At 46.5% G+C, this 22,391-nt stretch overlaps 1 protein-coding gene across 1 annotated transcript in view; it reads left to right on the forward strand.

Moving 5' to 3' along the window:
- Positions 1-22,391, forward strand: part of POLA1 (DNA polymerase alpha 1, catalytic subunit) — a 413,999-nt gene that overhangs the window by 68,424 nt on the left and 323,184 nt on the right. Inside the window, exons 25-26 of the mRNA XM_056861806.1 lie at positions 4,043-4,192; positions 17,688-17,810. Coding sequence (XP_056717784.1) covers positions 4,043-4,192; positions 17,688-17,810 — 273 coding nt within the window. The remainder of the gene's footprint in view (positions 1-4,042; positions 4,193-17,687; positions 17,811-22,391) is intronic.

Consider the following 22,391-nt stretch of genomic DNA (forward strand, 5'->3'; position numbering starts at 1 on the left):
CAGTTGAAATGGTTTGAGAAAACAATACAAGAGACATTCAAACTGAAGCATCTAGGGCCAATTCAAAATTACCTGGGAGTGCAAGTAACCAGAAATGCAGATGGTTGGTTTGAATTGAGCCAGGAAAAGAAAATCAAGGAATTACTGATCAAATATGGCATGAGTGAAGCTCATGAAGTATGTACCCCAATGACAACTAGCTATAACAGAGAGCCTGATAGTGAATTGTTCAATCAAAAGCAAGTGTATCAATCCTTAGTAGGGTCACTGCTGTATATAAGTTGTTGGACAAGGCCAGATATTTGTATAGCTATACACTGGTTGTTTAGGAAACTTGCTTGTCCATATCAAAAGGATTGGGTGGCGGCGAAGAGAGTTCTCAGATATTTAAAGGGGACCATGTCACATAAATTGGTGCTGAAAGCAGATAGAGAACCAGCATTGATGGCTTATAGCGATGCGAGTTGGGGAGAGTACATTGATGGGAAATCAACATCAGGGTATGTACTATATGTATTAGGAGCATTGGTGCAATGGAAGTCAATCAAACAGACTCATGTATCTACAAGTTCATGTGAAGCGGAATATTCAGCTTTGAGCGATTGCTTAGTTCAAACTGAATGGTGTAAACAATTACTATATGACTTGAATGTAGAATGTGAATTGCCAATACTAATAATGTGTGACAACACTGCAGCACAGCAGTTAGCGCATGATCAAGGTGTGCATACTAGGAGCAAGCACATTAATATCCGTTACCAGAATGTGAGAAATGCTGTGAGTAAAGGGTTTGTAACATTACAGGATTGTAATTCTGAAGAAAATGTAGCAGATGTATTTACAAAATGTTTATCTGCTGATAGGTTTCAATTCCAAAGCTAAGTCTTAATAAACTTTGACTAGGGAGGCGTGAGGTGCATATGTTATACTAGTCAGCAGTTTGTTGTTCTAGCAGGACCCGGCCAACTTTCCTCCAACGAGACACAAGATACATCTGTTCCAGATGTCTCCCAGCTCCATTGGCACCTTTCTTGATGTTCCAGGGTCAGGCGGTGTCTGGTCTTCCCCAGGCTGCTCTTCAGCCAGTGATTTTAAGGTCTGGCTTGGCAATGAATCACCATTGGCTGCTTCCTCTGTCAGTGTGGGTGGGGAAGGTGGAATCTATCACTGGCTCTGGTCTTCATCCATCTCTGAATCTGTCGCAGGGCAGTCCCTGACAGTTATTTCGGTTCCAGTAGCCTTCACGCCTTCACGTCTTCAGCGCCTCTGGAGACCTTGGAGATGAGGGCTTCTTCGGCACCACCCGTTAAAAATGCAGTTAGGAAAACTGAGGGAAGAGTACTTCCTCCCCCTTCATCATGTGACCATTTGGGTGGGAAAACGCTGCCCTGCCAAAGGGGAAGGCTCTATGGAGCCAATCTTTCTAGAAGCTGAAAATCTTTCTCCTTGTCTGGCCTGCACAAGTGCAGTCTAATGTGTGCCTGCACAGACCACTCAATGAACAACAGTTACAGGTAAGTTCAACTCTGTTTTTTGTGATGCAGACAGAGAGGTTTCTGTTTTGAGTAGAATGGGCTGAATGCATCGAGACGCCAAACACTACGGTGAGCTGCTTCAACAGAAACAGCCTGGTTCAGATGCTTCAGAGCCTACATCTAACATTGTTTGGCAGTTTTGCTATTTATTTACAATGGTAGAGATAGATGTCAGGGCAAATATCCTGAGTTAAGAAGACAATAGGTTATTTGCTCCATTCTGGTGTCCCTGGGATACCTTAACCAGGGACCAATTTCTTTCCTGATTCCTTCAGTCATTCAGAAGTTACATGAAGATATCATTCTGAGATATCATTCTGAAGATATCATTCTGAGGGAGGGCATCTTGGCCATCTTCTGGTCACTAGGTGTGGGGGGAGGTAGTTGTGAATTTCCTGCATTGTGCAGGGGACTGGACTTGATGATTCTGGTGGTCCCTTCCAACTCTATGATTCTATGGTACCACCCCCACTCTTCCCAAGCCCTGGAGACCATGGTTGCTAAACTTTGTAATAGGAGACATGGCATTGTTTGCTTTGTTAGGATCTTTTGACCAGGATCCTACAAGAAGAAGCAGCCTAGGGTATAAGCAACTTGGAGAACTAGTCTATTTTGTTACCATTTGTCCACCAGCACTAAGTGACACCATTTATCAAGTTTCTACAGGATAGGCTGAATAATTGTTTTGGCACCCATACTGTGAAACACTGAATTTCAGTTATTGCCAGCATTCTTAGTCCTAAAAGGAGCAAGTCTGCTCTCTCAGCCCTTTAAACCCATTTCAGTCTGGCTTGGTCTAGGACCAGAGTAATTAAAAAAATCATCTTCTCTTGCCTGAAACCACCTGTCAAGATTGGCCTTGCTGTGTGTGCAGTACCTTCTGGGAAAGATGGGTTGAAACCTAAGACCAAACCTTTTATGGTCACCTAGTCTATGCAGTACCCTCTCCACTGTAGCTTGGCTGGTGCTAGGTAAAGACTTCTTTCACCCAGGCATTGTGTTGATTATGTTGTCTTCTGTGGTGTTTTCCACCCCGTCTATTTAATTAATTTATTGATTGGTGCCTAATTATTCTAATTAATTTACTGAAAGGTTTCTGCTGAATTGGCTTAATGTGATTTTTATGCTGCATTTTTCTGTGTTGTGTTTTGATTTTAATAATTTTTATTTCATTTTTTTCTGTAAGTGACTTTAAACAACCATTTGAAGATGTTCCCAGTTAATCGTTTTTCCATAAATTCCCACATTGGTCTCTATTTCTTAGATTTCCTATTGGGGATGTTAACTAAGTTCTCTCACTTGAGTGTACTTTGAGTCTTTAGTTGCATGACTGCTTTGGAGCTGTCACTCAAAGCATTTTGCTTTTAGGGTCTTAAAGCTTAGCAGCAATGATGGCCAAGCTGCCTTGTAGTTAGCTCAGATGCTCCAAGCTTTCTTAGATAAAATCTCAGGATTTTTTCGAGAGTTTTCTTCTGGATTGTAATGTTGAGGTACTATAATTTTGTGGAAGCTCCATGTCAGACCCTCCTGCATCCCCTTTCCTGAAATTTATCCTTATGAGCAGGGGTGGCAGAGAAGGAGAGCTGGTGATTACTGTAGAGGCTGGTGGGCAAGTGTTGATGGTCAAGGTGGATGCTTTATCTGTAATGCCTCCCCAAACAAGTGAGTTAGGAGGCTGCATTTCTTCAGTTGGGAGCTATATTTCTTAATCTCTGTGACATGGATGCCCTGTGTAAATGACTAAGTCTTCCGCCACTGTTGTCAGCCCTCCATAAGAACATAAGAAAGACCCTACTGGATCAGACCAAGGCCCATCAAGTCCAGCAGTCTGTTCACACAGTGGCCAACTAGGTGCCTCTAGGAAGCCACAAACAAGATGACTGCAGTAGCACCATCCTGCCTGTGTTCCACAGCACCTAATACAATAGGCATGCTCCTCTGATACTAAGGAAAATAGGTATGCAGCATGACTAGTATCTATTTTAACAGCCATGAATACCCCTTTCCTCCATGAATATGTCCACTCCCCTCTTAAAGCCTTCCAATTTGGTGGCCATCACCATATCCTGGGGCAGGGAGTTCCACAATTTAACTATGCGTTGTGTGAAAAAATACTTCCTTTTATCTGTTTTGAATCTGTCACCCTCCAGCTTCAACAGATGACCTCGTGTTCTAGTATTATGGGAGAGGGAGAAAAACTTCTCCTTGTCCACTTTCTCCAAACCATGCATAATTTTATAGACCTCTATCATGTCTCCCCTTAGCCGCCTTCTTTCCAAGCTAAACAGCCCTAAGCGTCTTAACCGCTTCCCATAGGAGTCTTGACACTAAAGAACTATTTTCCAGCAAAGTCCATAAATATTCTACTTAGCTTTTTACAGAACCGTGTAACTTGTACCAGGTACTGAATACTGTGGCTACTGATATACAAATTGGGTAAATTCATGGAAAGTTCTTCCTGCCTTAAAAGTTTTATGATGAATGAATGTCAAACAATAATTTTGCAGGATGGAGAACAAGAAGAAATTCCAGAATTACCAGATCCAACCCTAGAAATGGGAATTTTGCCTAAAGAGATCAGGAAGCTAGTCGAGCGAAGGCGTCAGGTGAAGCAATTGATGAAACAACCAGACTTAAATTCTGACCTCTACTTACAGGTATATATAACAAGAACAAATATTTATTTAATGTATTTTTATCCCACCTTTCCTCCAAGTAGTGCAGGGTGGCACACATGGGTCTTTTTTTGTTAATTTTATCCTTGTAACATACCTGGGAGGTAGGTTAGGTTGACTGAGTGATAGGCCCAGTATGCTTAATGGCAATTAGGGGTTTGAACCCAGGTCTCCTTGGTCCTAGACCAACACTAGCCACTGATCCACCATGTTACTGTATATTTTGTCTTTCATGCCTTAGTTTGACTGCCAATTAGAAGTATTTAATGGAAAGAAAGGTGAGAGATTACGATTATAATTTTTTTCAATCAACTCATTGTCTTGACTGTGGGTAGTAAGATAAATGTATGTACAAAATGGCAGTAACAAAACATTCAATTTTCTTTAAACCAGTCTGTTGCATGGGTGTCTGGGTTAATTTGTTCTAGTCTGTCTGCCCCTAAGGCAAATGAGGTCACCTTCTCTGTTGACATCCTGCTTAGAAGTAAATACTCAGTTTAATTGTGGCTTGTCCAAAGGTCAAAACAAGAAAGGAGCAGTCAAACAAATGCAGCTTTTTCTTCCATAAAAATAGATTATGTAATAAGAAATTTCCTCCACAGTGCCCTCACCATAGATGCAATGCCTTAGTAAATGAAGAATGCTCCTAAAGCATCTATCTAGAACAACAGATGCATTTGTTGAAATTTATTTTTCAGCATTTATAAAATTTCCAGTTTAGCTTTTAGAAGGCTTGCAGGTTATATATACCCTATTAAATGCTAGTAATAATAATTTCATTTGTACACTCTCCAGTTCTTTGAGTATTATGGTGTCTCTTGATGTACCTTATAGAATTTGGGAAATATATTCTAGCTTCTAGGATCTTGACAATAAAATAGGGCAGGGGAGAAAATTGTAAGCCATTTTTTATCCATATTGAGGAGAAACATGGGTATAAATGAAGCAAATAAATAATTGAAACAGAACATTGGACTTATTTGGGGTTTTCTTCTCATCAACAGACTAGAAGGTATCCTTGAATAGGTTGTGCCACCTCCTTGTTCCGCGGACAGGGAGCATGCAGATATTTTGCAAAGGCATCCACTATCCTGAGGAGGAGCTCACCCCCTCACAATTCATTTCCTGCCATGAGGAAGATGAATCCACCTCTTGTGTAGCAGTCACAGATGATGATTGGCTTGTCCCTGAAGACATGTAACTGAAGATAGTGAGAGTGTGAAGGACAGGATAAATAAACTCCAGGTAGTCTCCCTATCAACCTAATGTCAGCTCTTGACCCAATGAACCAGAAATCACCACAGAGACAGTCAGAATCCAAGCAGATGGCTTTTACTGGTCAAATAGGTTATACAGTGCATATAGGATGACAGCTATGAGGGTCTGGCTCGTTAGTTGGCAATATAAGGCTTCAAAAAGGCGGGTGATTATAGAACACTCAAAGCATAAACAGAGCACACTTTCCCAGGAGTAGCGTTCCCAGACTTTGGTATGTGAAGCTGTCCTTGAAGTCTGGACAGTTCAGCAAAGGAACAGAGGCAACAGAGAAACCGAGATAACAGCCAGACATCCTGCTCCCCTTAAGGCCCCCTCCCATCCTGTAAGGGGGCTGGTCTGTCTGGGTAGGCAATGTGAAAGGCGTTGACGAGCTTGGGGGCGGAGACATCTCGTGCGCGAACCCACTCATCATAGGCAGGGGGGAAGTGTTTCCAGCGAACTAGGTATTGTAAAATTCCATGGTGAATACGGGAGTCTAGGACCTTGGAGACCTCGAAATGTTCTCCCCCCCCCCACCATTATGGGCTGTTGGGGAGGCAGTTCTGGATGCCACTGCGGAGAAGCAATATGGGGTTTCAGTAGGCTGATGTGGAAAACGGGGTGCACACGTCTTAAGGTTTTGGGGAGAGATAGTTCCACCGTGACAGGATTTATGATGTGAGTGATGGGAAATGGGCCAATGTACTTAGCGTTAAGCTTATGGCACGGTCGGGTGGAACGCAAATTCTTGGTGGATAGGTAGACCAGGTTACCTACTTGTGGATCCCCACCGGGGGACCAATGCTTATCGGCTTGTGCTTTGTATAAGCGCTTGGCTCGGGCAAGATTGCTAATCAGCCAGGGCCACGTAGTGCGGAGGGTGTGTGCCCAAGAGGCTATGTCGGCATCCCCCTCCCCTTCCACATCCTCCACAGGGGGGATAGGACCGAAATCCTGTCCATATATTGCATAAAATGGGCTGAAACCAGTGGACTGATGTACAGCATTATTGTAAGCATATTTTGCAAAAGGTAATAGTTCTACCCAGTTATCTTGGTGGTAATTGATATAACAGCGCAAATAACATTCAAGTACAGCATTAACACCTTCGGTCTGGCCATCCGTTTGGGGATGGTATGCACTAGACAATCCCTGCTCCACCCCCACCAATTGGAGAAAAGCTTTCCAAAACTTTGCAACAAAGCTACTGCCGCGGTCGCAGATTATTTTGCGCGGAAACGAATGTAGTCTAAAGACATGTGACACGAAGAGGCGGGCCAATTTCTGAGCGGAGGGGATCCCTGCGCATGGAACCAAATGTATTTGCTTGGAAAATAAGTCAGTGATAACCCATAGTACAGTTTCCCCCCCGCTGAGAGGGAGATCCGTCATAAAATCCATAGCAATCACTTCCCAGGGTTTGGAGGGTATTTCAAGCGGTTGCAGTAGTCCTGGGGGCTTGCCTTGAGATCGTTTGACTGTGGCGCAAATAGGACAGCTGCGAATAAAAGAGTCAATATCAGAACGCATTCCCCCCCACCAAAACTGTCTGCGCAACAAGTGAAGGGTCTTTAGAAACCTAAAGTGCCCTGCGGTTTTCATTCCATGGGCCAAGTGTAAGACGTCTTTTCGGAGCGCTTTGGGTACATACAGTTTTGAGTCTTTGTACCAAGAGTCCCCTTGTTCAATAACACCAGGAGGCAGGGTTTGATTAGAATGTTCCATAAGGCAGTGTTCCCGCAGGGACTTTATGAAAGAATCAGAGACGGGAACCCCCCCCTCGTTCAAAATAGTAGTAGGAGCATGTAGGGGGGTTGGCGAGGGGGAAACGCCGGTTCTTATCCTATATGCACTGTATAACCTATTTGACCAGTAAAAGCCATCTGCTTGGATTCTGACTGTCTCTGTGGTGATTTCTGGTTCATTGGGTCAAGAGCTGACATTATGACAGCTATCACTACAACTCTTCTTCAACGATCCCCTAGTCAGGCTAGAGCCCTGGAGGGTTCGCCTGCCACTCGGATAGGAGCTAGAAGGTCGCTCTCCGAGTGAACCGGGACTACTACTTCCTGGAACCCTGGAGTCCTCATGTGGGAATCCTACCCTTCTACAGGACATAGTCGCTGAACTTTTTAGGACTACTCTAGAGGCTTGCCGCTTGGAGGGACTGGTACAGACACAGTGGCAATCTCTAGTGAAAGTTCTCTGGATGTTAAGCTCGGATGATACTAATACTCGTTTAGATCTCCAGGATTTTGATCAGTTGCTGGATGATGCCCGGCTGGCAACTGAGGACTTACAGGTACTAACCGGATTATTGGACGAACTTATTGCCCGTGAGTCTCTCCCATTCACGGCCCCTACTAACCTGGGAAAAGGTACCATGGCAGGAGCCTCAGGTCTTTCCCTGATACCCGATGCAGCTAGTTGTCAAGCTGAAGCCAAGCGGGCCGCTGTCCATACGGCTCTCCTCTTTGTGGATTGTACAAAGGATACTACGGTAGCCACCTTAGCCCAACGTTTGGCCTCGACGTTTGGGGCCGACGCACCTGCTATCGCGGTTCGGATACAACCATTGCTGGGCGGGGAACCCGACCCCATACTCTCACTCCTGGAAACAGAACTTTTACCGCATGTTACCGCAACTGAAGCTCTGAAACTCGAAGCCCGAAAGGTTCTCGAGGATAAAGAAGCTGCTGAAGCGGCTAAGGCGGCGGCCGAAGCCCAAGCCGCAAGGGATAAGGAATTACAATTGGCTGCGGATCGTGCGCGGACCGGCGGTCGCCCTAAGGACACTGTAAAGAGCGGCCCTCCGTTAGGTCTGTCTTTTTCCCCAGTGTTTGTCCCGTCGCGCACGACCCAACGCGCACGCCGCCTTGCAGACCGACGCCAAGACTCCGGAGAGTCTGCAGATGAGGACCTATATGGGGACAGTTCTCAATGGGCCACGAGTTTCCGGACAAGTAAACCTCATCGTACCGGCGGCCCAGGAGAGGATGTTCACCTGTTACGAGCCCAGAATCGAGAGTTATCCGACCGTGTCAATCAACTCCAAGAGCTAATGGAACAAATGCTGCAGGACAACAGGCAGTTGCAGCAAGCCCTGATAGCCCAAGCATAGCCCGTCCCGGGTCAGGGGGGACCAGTCCAACCTCCTGCACCACCTCCACCTCCCGGAGCTCCCGTTTTACCTGCACCCGGAGCACCTGTGCAACCGGGTCAACCTGTGCAACCGGGTCAACCCATACCCGGTCCTTGGAAACAGCTCAAGTTGAAAACTACGTATGATGGATCTCTTGAAGCCCTACCCTGTTTCTTGCATCAGGTGGACAGTTACATGCGGGAACAGGGACAATTGTTCCCTACCGAGGACAGCCGGGTGCGCTACGTAGCTTCCCTTCTGACAGGCAAAGCGGCCGACTGGATGGTGCTCCAATTCGACACCCGATCCCGCTCTATCCGTTCCCTCAACAATTTCATGACTGCCTTACGTAGGAGGTTTGAGGACCCCTTTCTGGGGGAACGGGCCAAAGCCGAACTACTACAACTAAGACAGGGATCTACTCCAGTCCGAGAGTTTGCCGATGAATTTCAAAGACTGGCGAGCAAAATTGTGGGCTGGCCCGAGGCCACCCTAATTCACCATTTCAGGGAAGCCTTACACCCTGACGTCCTGAACTGGTCGTACATGCGGGGCGATCCCGACACTCTCGAGGATTGGATTCTATTAGCCGAAGAAGTAGAAAGCCGCCGGCGCTTCATTTCCCTTGTCCGCCAAAAACACAAGGAGAAAAGCGCCCCAAAGCCCCAGCCCAAGGCACCACCCCCCGCTATACGGAAGCCGACGCGTCCACTCCAGGATCGCGAAACCCGATTTCAAAGGGGTGCCTGCCTCATTTGTGGGGAACAGGGCCACTTCGCAGCGGTCTGCCCTTACCGCCCTGAACCCTTTCGTCCCAGCACGACAACTCGAGCTAGGGGACGACCGCAACGCAGAGGCACCGCGGCCACCCGCAGCGCAGCGCCGGGAAGACCCACACCCTCTGCACTTCACGCTGGAGACTCATCCGTTCTGCCTGCATCAACTGACCCAGCCAGGCCTCGGATTACAAGTGCCCCATTGGGGGACAACTTTCCCTCTTCGGACGAGGAGAACCCATGGACTTCTCCGGCTTTAAACCTGGAATCTCCCCTTGATTTGTCAAAAAACGGCTCCGGTCTGTGGTGAGTGGAGCGTCTCCACAGACCTCTGCAGATTCTCCTGCTAAACCGACAGCTCCCACCAAAGTAAAGGAAGTAGAAACCACCGTTTATGTAGACACCATTCTACAACATCACGAAGGTGGCCCCCAACTACCCGTTAAAGCACTTATTGACTCTGGTTGCAGTCGCACTCTCATAAGCGCAGCCACATTTGCAGCACTCAAAGTCGAGTCCGAGGCTTTACCAGCCCCCGTCCAATTTGCCCAAATGGATGGGAGCCATTTCAAAGGGGGTCCAGTTGATCATCGCACTATAGGGGTGGCGATGGGAATTGGCTCCCACTGGGAACAGATCGACTTTACCATAGCCCCTATTCGATTCGAGGTGGTCCTGGGAATTAACTGGATTAAAGGCCATTGCCCCAGTATCGATTGGGACACGAACACAATCTCCTTTAACAACCCTAAATGCGATCAGCACCGACAGCAAGTTGCGATGCTGTCTCCACCCGCTTCGGCATTACTCTCCGAGATCCCATCAACACCCACCCTCCCTGGGATATACCAAGACTTCGCGGATGTTTTTAACATTAAAGAATGTGATGCCTTACCCCCTCACCGGGCCACCGACTGTGCAATTGAAGTGGTGAAAGACTGCACATTAACCAAAAGTAAAATCTACCCAATGAGCACTTCCGAGCGCACTGTGCTTCGAGACTTTTTGGACAAAAACCTTGCCAGAGGGTTCATTCGCCCATCGAATGCTCCCAACTCAGCCCCCGCGTTTTTTGTCCGAAAAAAGGAGGGCGACCTACGCCTCTGCATTGACTTCCCAAAACTCAATGCAGTTACTCAAACCAACGCCTATCCTATACCACTAATTTCAGATATCTTGGGACAACTACAAGAAGGACGTATTTTTTCTAAATTAGACCTAGTAGAAGCCTACTACCGCGTCCGCATCCGAGTGGGAGACGAACCCCTCACTGCCTTCTCTAGCTGCTTTGGAATGTTCGAATTCCTTGTGATGCCCTTCGGGTTAAAAGGGGCCCCGGGGGTCTTCATGCAACTCATTAATGAAATCCTTCATGATTTGCTGTACCGCGGAGTAGTGGTTTATCTGGACAACATTCTCATTTATTCAAAAACCATGGACGAGCATGTCACATTGGTCCGAGAAGTTCTACACCGCCTACGCACCCACCAACTCTTCGCAAAGCTGGCTAAATGCGAATTTCACCAGAGCAAAATAACTTTCTTGGGATACATAATCTCCCACCATGGCCTTAGCATGGACCCGGACAAGGTCCGTTCCGTCCTCGAATGGGCACGTCCCTCCAACCGCAAGCAAGTACAACAATTCCTGGGCTTTGCTAATTTTTACCGCGGATTTATTCCAAACTTCGCCCAAATAGCACTGCCCATCACCGACCTTCTAAAAACCAAAGGTAAAGAAAACTCTGCCACGTTGCCCTCCGCTAAAATACTGTGGACTGATCAATGCCAAGCCGCCTTTGTAGCTCTCAAACGGCTTTCTCTCCAATATCTTCTGCAGATAGGACAGGGAAGGATACTTTCCAATCCACTGATGAGAAGAAACCGTCACAGTAAATTTAATACTTTGTTCTCCATCAGTAGAAGGGTATCCTTGTATGGGATATTAAAAGTTCTATTATCCTGTGTGGGCTAAACAGAATGGAGAGGATTTACTGAGGAACTTTCTTTTGGAGGATTCTTTTGCCAACCACCACCTCAGCTGAGGCAAATGTGTCCATTCTGTAGTGCCTTACAAAAGTGGAGGTGGGATGCTCAAGTTGCTGACCAACAGATTTCTGCAATGGATGTACTGGTGGAGAGAGCTTCAGAAGTAGTAGCTGCTCTTGTAGAATGGGCAGTGACCTTTGAGGGTGGCAGAATATACTGCACATCCCAAGCCTGGGAAATACATGCCTTGATCCCCTTGGCTGTGATTGACAAAGATCCCATGTTTCCCATGATGTTGGGTAAGAAGGAGATGAGCAAGGCATCTGAAGATCTGAAGGCCTGTGTTCTTTTAATGTACATGCGTTCTTTTAATATACATCTAACCTCTGCCAGTCACATTCCTTAGGATGGTACAGAATGAAGGAAGATGGGTCTTTGATCCTTGTGGAACATAGCTTTCCTTTGGTATATATGAAGCATTGGTGCGGAAGATCACCAAATCTTTCTGAAAAAAATACGAGTTCATCTCTGAAAGGGCAGCAAGTTTCAAAATCCTTCTGGCTGAAGTTATGGCTACATCGCCACTTCAGAGGCTTCGACCTGTACCACAAAAGCCTTTTCACAGTCAGGATGTTTCAGGACTGGCTCAGAGATAATCATTTTCTTTAATGCTTCAAAGGCTACCTGGCATTCATCCGTCCAGACCAGTCGGGAGGCTGGCAAAACAGCTGTGCTCCCCTTCCCTTTAGGTTTTTAACAGATTTGTGATGGGAAGCGCCACTTGGGCAAAGTTTTTGATAAATGGATGGAGGAAATTTGCAAAACCGAGAAGTTGTTGAAGCTGCTTCTGCGTTTTGGGCGGCTCCCACTCTACCACGGCCCATACTTTCTCTGGGTCCATGGCAAGGCTGTGGTGCAAAATCACATAGCCCAGAAAAGTCAGAGTGTTGATGGAACTCACATTTAGACACCTTGGCATACAGTTGATTGTCCCTTAAGCGTTTCAGCACCTCACTGACCAATTTAACATGTTCATCATAGGTTTTTGAATAAATCAAAATATCTAGATAAACAATTACTCCTTTAAACAACAAATCATGTAACACCTCATTAATCACTTGCATGAAGACACTAGGAGCTCCAGATAACCCGAACAGCATCACCAGGTATTCAAACATTTCAAAGCAGCTTGAGAAAGCCGTTTTCCACTCGTGGCCCTCCTTGATTCTTACACGAAAGTAAGCATCAGCCAAATCCAACTTGGTGAAGATGTGCCCTTCCCTCAATTGACTGAGTAAATCTGGAATCAGAGGGAGGGGATAGGCATTAGTTTGGGTGATAGTATTGAGACGCCGAAAGTCTATACACAAACGTAAGTCACCTGTTTTCTTTCGTACAGAAGAGGGAGCAGAGCAAGGAGCAGACGAAGGTCTAATAAACCCACGGGTCAGGTTCTTGTCCAAAAACTCCCGCAGGACTGTCTTTTCTTTAGGGCTCATAGGATAAACCTTCCCTGTGGGCAGCTTGCCTTCCCCTATTATTTCTATGGCGCAGTCTGTCTTACGGTGGGGTGGCAACACATCACATTCTTTTACATCGAACACATCTGCAAACTGAGCATATTCCCTCGGCAGCTCCCCCGGCAGTTGGGCAGGGCCTGGGTTCAGTTTGGGAGCACACCCAGCAGCAGATTCCCTGACTGCCACGCCGTGCTTTTGCTGCTCGCAGTGTGGCTGGGCAAAGGCTATGGTTTGTCCTTTCCAGTCTATGGTGGGGTCCCTGTAGCCAGTTTACCCCCAGTACCACAGGATACCTGATGCCAGGGGCAATGGTGAAGTGGAGTTGTTCCCAATGCCCCCCGACTCCCATAGCCACATGGCCCGTATGCTGGGTGACTGGCCCCCCTTTAAAGTCACTGCCATCCATTTGAGCAAAACGGATGAATACATGAAGCTGCCTTATACTGAATCAGACTCTTGGTCCATCAATGTCAGTATTGTCTACTCAGACTGGCAGCGGCTCTCCAGGGTCTCAGGCTGAGGTCTTTCACATCACCTACCTGCCTAGCCCCTTTAACTGGAGATGCCGGGGATTGAACCTGGAACCTTCTGCAGGCCAAGCAGATGCTCTACCACTGAGCTGCAGCCCCTCCCCCAATCAGCTAATTTGCAGCTCTCAACACTTGTCACGATACATACTCTCCCATCCGTTAAGAGAATTCCTTCAGCAATAAAACAGCGATACCAAACCAATGAGATGAAAGGCAGACATGGTATCTGAATTTTAGATTTCCAGCCTCGAAGCACTCCCAGTCCATCTCCTTGACAAAATAAGATAAGCCAGCAAGAGACTGAGATGCCACCAACGGGAAGCTCCAAGCACTCACCGCGCTGTCTTTCATAACCAGCCGCTTGTGGGATGGGCTCAGGCAAATTAACTGCTTTCATCTTAAGGGCATTGAAAGTTTCCTCACTGATCAGGGTGTGGGCACAGCCGGAATCAATTAAGGCTTCAACAGTCAGTTGGCGCCCCCCCTTATACTTCTGTAACACAACGTCCACACACACTGTGTCTCCCCAGCCTCTTAACATCGCTGGAGCTCCCTGCTCTTGATCAGGCACAATCTGCTGCGGAGCCCCGCTTACAGCAGACCGGGGTCATTTTTTGACGAACGGCTCCAAGTCTCCTCACTGAAAGTGGTGGAGGGACTATCAGTACGGGTATTTGTAATCTGTGGCTCCGTCGAGCCAGTAGGAGATAGGAGCTCCTGTGGACCGGGCCGTTGGAGGTTGAGAGCGGTGGGGGCCTTCCCTCGTCTGTCTGCAGCTGTGATCTGACAACGGTCCTTGCCTTCAAGACATCTGGTCTCCTCCTTGGGCATTGGTGGGATGAGCGGTGGTCCTTCGGGTTGGGTGGGGCAATTGGCTGCAAAGTGGCCCATCAGTCCACACAGCAGGCACACGCCAGTTTGGAAATGCTTGGTTTCTTTCCATTGTCAGGGGTTTTCCTGGGGTCGGGCCACCTCTTCCCAGGACAGCTCTCTCTAGCCGTGGTTTTGACTCCTGCACGGTATGCTGCCGAGATAGTCGAGGAGTTGGCGGCGGTTTTCTACGTCTACCGCTAGACGGATCCAACCCTTCAGGTCTGGAGGGTTTCCTTGTAGAAAGGCCCAATGCAGCAAATCAGGGTTGAGGCCCTCTCGGAAATATTGAACCCGGGTGGCCTCATTCCAGTCCAGAATCTTGCTGGCAAGCAACTCAAATTCACTGGCATACTGCATCACTGATTTAGTCCCCTGGCGCAGCTGTAGAAGGGCTGTCTTTGCCCTCTCGCCCTGATGGGGGTCCTCAAAACACCGTCTGAGGGCTAGCATAAAATCATCAAGATTACGGAGGGCACGGGAGCGTAACTCGTACTGTTGGACCGTTGCCTCACCCTTCAGCAGTGTAGTCACATAGTGCACACGACTTTCGTCCAAGGCAAAAGAGGCCCCCTGCTCCCACACTTGGATCAGGAAATAAGACAGATTTTTGCTTGCCCCATTAAACACCACCTTCAACTCCATCTGGGGAGGAGGCGGGGGTGGGGTTGAACTGGAGGAGCCGGCTGCCCACTGGGAATTGGTTGTGCTGGAAGCGGTTGTCCTCCGGGGGCCGGCTGTCCCGGTACTGGTCCCCCTCCCGGGGCCAGTTGTCCTGGTCCTGGCTGACCTGGCGCCCCCGGTTGCCCGGCCGGCTGAGCGGGTGGCTGGGCGCGACATAGCTCATTCACCTCCTGCCACATGTCCTGCATAAATCCTCGCATTGTCGCAAGCTGCTCCTCCAGCTCCTGCTTCTCATGCAGGAGGTGCTGGCGTTCCTCTTCCCACTCACGCCTGGGTGAGTCTCTGGGAAGGCTCACCTCACTCCACAGTTCCTCGGGAAGGCCAGGCACAACTGGCCGTCACCGGCGGGCCTCTGCACCTGAGGCCATCCAAGCCCGAGGAGAATCCAACCAGCCAAAGTCGCGGCTCTCCCAGCGGTCGCTCCTCGGGTTGGCCCCCCAACAAGTCGGGCTTCTGTTCCTCTGGTTTCTGCCTGTCAGACGGCTTCTGCTCGTCGGGCACGATGTTGGGATCCCCGTTCCCTGCCATCGCGTACCGCAGCCACGGTCGTGAGAGGGGAACAAAGTGAAGGGATTAGTCGCCTAATGTCAGACTCAGAGATTTGTCCTCAGTGTCCCTTCAAGCAAAACTCGCTCAGGCAAGACTCTGAAACAGGTTAAGCTTTATTAGGGGTCAAGATTAGACAAAGTCAGTAGTTGACTGCCAGCTTAGCAGAAGAAGGCGACTAATGGAGAATAGGATTACAATACAAGGTTAAAATACATTGCATGGTGTCACACAGTCCAGTAGAAACCATAAGCGTTCTCAGGGTAGAAAGTCATAACAATGTATAACAAGGCATAACTAGAGTGCAGCTGTGAGCGGTGGTAAACAGGATGGGCACATACCACACCAGTAGGCAGAGAGATAAACTGTACAGAGCTATCTTTGAAGAGTTTTTTTTTCCTGGTATGGGACAGTAGAGAAGTGGTTTTTGGTGACATAATCCACCTTCCAGTGTTTCAGCCTTAGGTTAAAGCAAATAACTATGTTGGAGGCTAAGGAGAGAGCAGAAAACTGTATGGTGTCTAGGCTGCAGAACATTCAGAGGCTGTCGTGAATTTTATTAGGTTTTGTATGAGCCTGTCTGGCTCAAGTACTGGATCCTGTAAGCGTTTCCTTCCTTGGGGAGAATTGCCCCAGAAACAAGACTGGCAGCTAGGGCGTCCGCTGGAGGTACTTCCAGAGCTTTCTTAGTGAGGAGGGGAGGTTATACATCCTTTTCACAGCTGAGGTTAAGCCTCTCCCTTCACCAAGGGAGGCCCACTGATTTCTGAGGGCCCTGTTGAAGGTATCTGGAAAAGTCACTATAATGGGAGTTGGGGCTGGTTGACGAACCTAGTATGGGGTGGCTTGTCCTGCTAATCTTAGGCAGCACATGATCTTCTCCAGAAGGTGTGGAAATTCCTCCCATTGGAACAGACTTATCAAGGCTGGACCTGAAGAGGTTGTTTCTTCCCCCAGTCTACTCCCTTTTGTCCTTATCTGAAGGCATGGAGTCTAAAGCAGAGTTGGGATAGTGGAGGCCTTTTCAAAAAGATTGGATTATCCTTGCCCACAGAACAAGTAGGAGTCACAACCCTTACAAGGATATCTAACTCCACCATTGAAGAATAATTGTTTTTCCTCCATGATATCTCCCAAGATTTCAGGATTCTTTCAGTAAACTATTCAGCTTTCAGTCTAGTGTATTGTAGGTGCTATTTCCAGTTCCCATATACGGCAAATACCTCCCTTAATAATTTGAATGAACCTACTTAATATTACAGAGGTTGATTAGGAATACTTTATTTTTCTCCTGAATACAATTAGTTTTATCATAGTTGACACATGACATCCATTTTACATAAATGGCTTAATAAACCTCTTAAGCCTACTTGTGTGTAGGGAAAATACAATAATGTCAGAGGCAGAAAGTGTCTTCTTATCAGCAGAGGTAGAGAATTTTTTACCCGCAAACGTGGATATTGCACCATTAATCTGGAAATTTTAAAAGGTGGCAAATAAAACCTTTTTCCCTTTTGAAGCTGAAATATTATTTGCTGATGTACCAGAAGTGACAATCCTGACCTTAAGTGAAATATCCATGCACACTAAGCACAAACAATATATTAAGCTAGGTTCTTTGAAGGTTTGTCTGCAGAGTCAAAAACAGCCTTTAGATTGACAAAGTTGGTATACAGACAATTTTTAATTGTTTGGAGTGTATCTATTTTCCAAATGAGCTAGAATAAAAGCAGTATCGGCAAGGAACTGGATCTAAATTCTCATTGTTCTGCGAAGTTAGTATTATTTGTCATAGCTCATTCTTTTAATGTTGTCAGGAAGTATGATATGGTATATAATTCTGCTGCTATGATTGAGTACGCTGTCAGGCCTCTAATTGTCAGGATGGCATCCTATTCTTATATAAGGGGAAATTAGGGCACAAACAGCCAGATAGAATTTTGCAAGTAAAATTTACAGCATCAAAAATTGTGATAATAGGTACCCATCATCACAAGTAGTTTTTTAAAACTTTAGATGGGATACCATCCCTATATGGAATATTATTTCTTGTCAAAGCACCAATTATGCATTTCATGTCTGTTTTTAGAAATGAGAAGCAAACATTTTATTGCTGTTTTGTTATAATGCCTGTAGCTAATGTGTTGACCATATTTCTTTTTAGTATGACATCAGGCAGAAGGCTTTGAAGCTAACTGCAAATAGCATGTATGGTTGCCTTGGATTTTCCTACAGCAGATTCTATGCAAAGCCTTTAGCTGCTTTGGTGACGTTCAAAGGCAGAGAGGTAAGTCAATCAATACAGTGCTTATTTGGTGTGAATGTGTATATATATACATCCAAGGAAAAGCATATAGCAGATAACATTTGAAATTTTCAGTGAGTGACAATGTTTGTAAATATTCTACATCTCACAGTGGTTTTAGAACTTTGTTGCTAAGCTAAATGTTGTCTTCCATGTTAAGAGAGAATGTGGTAGTTTAACAACAACAACCCTGCTACTTACTGCCTATTTCCATGAATTGCAAAACTGACAAAAGTTAGCAACATTTAGATCAGTGGTCTTCAGCGTACAGTTTGTGACACTCAGGTGGGTTGTGGAACTCCATCTGTTGTGAGCCCCTGCAAAGCTACCTCTTTTTGGCTGCTTTCAGGAAGGACCAGTGGCTAGCGCATGTGCTGAAAGAACAGGGGTGCCACACCACTGCCTCTTTCCACACATGCTGCAATTAACAGTGAGAAGATGATCTTTTTTTTTAAAAAAAAGCCAAACAAAATTCAAGTGAGATTGGGTGTAAAAGCAGCTTTTCCTGTTTTATTCAGTTAATATTATCTTATATTTTTATTCTACCTGTCATCCTGTAGGCATCCAATGTGGTTTACAAGAAAAGTTAAAATCAGCTCACATGAAACAGCAAAAATAATTTACAGATACATAATGAGAATCCCAATTTAAATCAGCCAGCCAAATTGGTTAATAAACATTCAAACCCTCAAGTGCTATCAAAGGCCTTTAAAAAATATCTATTCATTTAAAGGCCAAAAGGGTAGGGACCTGTGTGATAAAATCAGGCAAACTGTTACACATTGACTAGATAGCGACCAAAAAAAGCCTGAGACTGGGCAGTGGTAGAGCACCTGGAGGGAGGGGACAACCAAAACACTTTGCTGCACTGAATGCACGGATACATGTGAGGAGATTCAAACATTCAAACACTCAGCTGCACTGAATGCACAGGTACATGTGAGGAGATGCATTCATTTAAGTATACAGACACCAGGTCATGAAGAACTTGAGAGGTCAAAAACCCAGCAGCTAAGTTGCAGTGTTTTTTCACCGGAAGAGCCAAGTCCAACAGCACACCTACGCTTTTCCTTTGCTTAAGAGAATCTCATATCATTCAAATCAACTGGATCTCCAGCTGCTCCCAGCCTTTTTAACCATTGTTACCTCCAACTTGTATGGGTTTAGCGTTAGCGCATCTTCCTTTGATCACCTAACTAGAACATCCAGACAATGGCTGCCTCCAGAGTCTTGCTTAGTGAATTAGAGTTGGATGTCATCGGCATACTGATGACAACCCACTCCAAAATTTAGACTATCTCACCCAGTGACCCTATATAAATGTTAGACAACACAGGGAACAACAAGGAGCCCTATGGAACATCACAGAAAACTTTTAACTGAGTGAAGATATCCTTTCCCAATAAAGCCCTCTTGTGTCGGTTCTGGTAGAAAAGATCAGAATTACTTGAAGGCTGTTTCCCTCAGTCTTACATTGTGCTCAAACCACTTCAGGAAGAATGTATCAAAAACAGCTAAAATAACTAATAAAAGAAAAAGAGAGGAATTCCCCTTGTCAGCCTGCCAACTGAGATTCATCTGCGTGGCTTCTATGCAGTCCCACATTGGGACTGTGCAGGCGCAGGCCAGCCACGGATAAGATTTATCAGCTTCTTAGAAAATCTAAAAGAGAGTGCTCCCCCTCCCTTTGGGGCATGCAATCTCCCCGCCCACGGTTACATGACCCAAGGGGGAGGGAGCACTCTTCCCTCCAGTTCTCTTTCTGCCGCCACGGAGAGAGAACGTGTCAGCACCTTCCTCTAGCCATGGAGCCCAAAAAAGCTCCACTTTTCAAGAAATGTAGTGTGTGTGGTACTAAGATGGCGAAGAATGATTCCCACACTGAATGCCTCCTTTGTCTGGGGGAAGGCCACATTCCGGCAACTTGTAAAAGTTGCTCCAAATTCACCAACAAGGCCTTGAGGGTTCGGTCGACTCGATTACTTTCTCATCTTTACAAAGAGTCGCTTCGCCCACGAGGTCGTTCTGCTGAACCTGGTACTTTGACCAGTAAGTCCCAACTCGATGTGGGACCCACTACAAAAAAGTCCCAAAAAGTTGGCCCTTCTAAGAAGCCTTCCTCCGTCGTTATTCGGCCAGTAAAGTTTATTGCTCCGGTTTTGCAAGATGGCCGCGGCTCATCGCACCATGCTTCCCGCTCCAAATCGCCTCGGCGTCAATCACCTTCGAGGTCGCCGAAGTCCCTTCGACGCCGATCGCCTTCGGCATCCCCTCAACGCTGATCCCAAGCCAAGTCGCCTCGCTCGCCTCAGTCGCGAGCTCCCGACGAAGCTGCACAGCAGCCCATTACCATCGAGTATTCGCCTCCTCATTCCCTGGCTACCCCCTCGGTTCCATGTCCGAGCAGGGCCCAGGAAGACTCGGGTGAGTTCAAACAGCACCTCCTTCAACTCTGTAAAGATGTGCCTCCGGTGCTTAACAAGTCCCCACGGCCTGATGATAAAGGGCCTCGGGCAGAACCTGCAGAGCTCCAGGTCGGTGCCGATCAACCACCCCCTCTTGTGAGTGCTCATCAAGACTCCCAACGTTCGGTTGAAAGGAACCAAGCGGAGTCTCCGAAGGGTTCGTCCCATCTCGAGCCCGGCCAATGGCCTCGGTGTCGATCGACTTCTCGGCGCCAGTCTCAATCCCCGGCTTCGTCCGGATCCACTCGGCGTCGGTCGAACTCGCGCAGTTGCCGATCTACCCGTTGGAGCCGATCTTCTTCTCGACGTCGAGCCGATCGTCAGAGACGATCCGCTTCCTGCAGACGCTGGTCATCTTCTCGTCGGAGTCGATCTTGTCATCAGAGCTGCTCGTCCCATCGGAGCCGTTCGTCCCGTCGGAGCCGTCAGGGCTGATCCAGTCGGCGTCGCCAATCCATTTCTTGCCGCTCCCACTCTCATCGGTCTTCATCTAGACAGTCTTCTTCCGGTCATAGCCATTCATCCCGCTCACGTACCCCAGCCGTTCAACATCACCAGTCATCATCTAAACAGTCAGTTACCGGACATTGCTGTTCACTTCATCCACTTGGTACAGATGTTCAACCTCGCCGTTCTTCATCCAAACAGCCAAACACCTTGAGGGTTGGGAAAGATTATGGAAAATAAAATTTAAGTTCACAATTAAGAGAAATAAGTTCACAAATAAGAGAGAATTTGTATAAGATGTTTTATAGATGGTATATTACACCAGTGATGGTAAGTAAATTTAAAACGGGAAATCTGATTTATGTTGGAAATGTGGATTGGAAAAAGGAACTTTTATGCATGCCTGGTGGGTTTGTAAAAAAATTAATTTTTTTGGGAGAAAAGTAGTATGTGAGACAAACAATCTGATTAATACCAAAGTAAAGATGGAGCCAGCTTTTTGCTTATTATTTTTGCTTTTTGCTTCCTAGAGACAATATGAATAAGAATGATAGAGTCATATGCCAATATAGTTTTGCAGCAGCTAGAATTATTATTGCTAAATCCTGGAAGCTAGTAAATAGACCTCTAATCAAGGACTGGAGGGAAAAACTATGGCTGTATATGCGGATGGCTAAATTAACAGATTCCCTACATGGGAAGGATATGGAAGAATTTAAAACTATGTGGTCAAAAGCCTTCGCATATTGGGTTAAGTGGGCAAAAATGAATTTTATTAATATAGTGAACAAGTTGTAGATTCAATTTAGTAACTCAAATTATTGTTAAAATAATCTATTAATAAACTGTTTGGACACTTCTCCGGAAGTTCACACGGTGGTGGGAGGGATTAAGGTTACACTGGTGAAGGGAGGTAAGAATAAAATGGTAAAACAATTGTAATAAGAATGTTATGACTGTATTTCGAGTTTCTTTAAATTGTTTTTATACTTATATATCATTCTTATTATGTAGCTTTCTATATTATATTTTTTGTTCTTTTTTTAATTCTTAGTTTATTTGTATTATGTTTTTTATTTTTGTTTGAAAATTATAATAATTAAAACAACAACAACAGCCAAACACCGGACATAGCCATTCACTTCGTTCACGCAGTCCGATCAGTCAGAGGCGCTGCTACTCCTCTAGGAGCTGGTCTCCCTCTCGTCAGCATCGAGAGGTTTCTCGACGCCGATATCCTACTCCTTCCGTCTACTCAGGCTCTTCGGTCAACCGTCATCGTCGTCACCGACTCTCCCAGTCACGCTCGCCTTCTGGAGGCTCTCGTTGGCGTCGACACACGCTGTCTCGTCCTGATGATCTTTCCAAGGATTCCGTTCGTCCAAGGCAAGAGTTGCTTCGCAAGCCTCCCCTCTCCAGATCTCTTATGTCAAGGGACACTGATCCATCCGAGTATGACGCCTCCTACTCCCCTGATGAGGATGAGGAATCCCGCACTTCATCTCCCTCACCCGAGGACACTGTTGGGGACTCTAAGCCGCTCTCTCCTACGGGAGATGTCCGTTTATATGTGGAGCAGCTCATTCGCATGGCGAAAGCTCTCAAAATTGAGTTTAAGCCGGAGGACTCCGGCCCTATAGATGATATTATG

This window comes from Euleptes europaea, chromosome 16 (assembly GCF_029931775.1).
Source record: "Euleptes europaea isolate rEulEur1 chromosome 16, rEulEur1.hap1, whole genome shotgun sequence".
NCBI lineage: Eukaryota > Metazoa > Chordata > Lepidosauria > Squamata > Sphaerodactylidae > Euleptes > Euleptes europaea.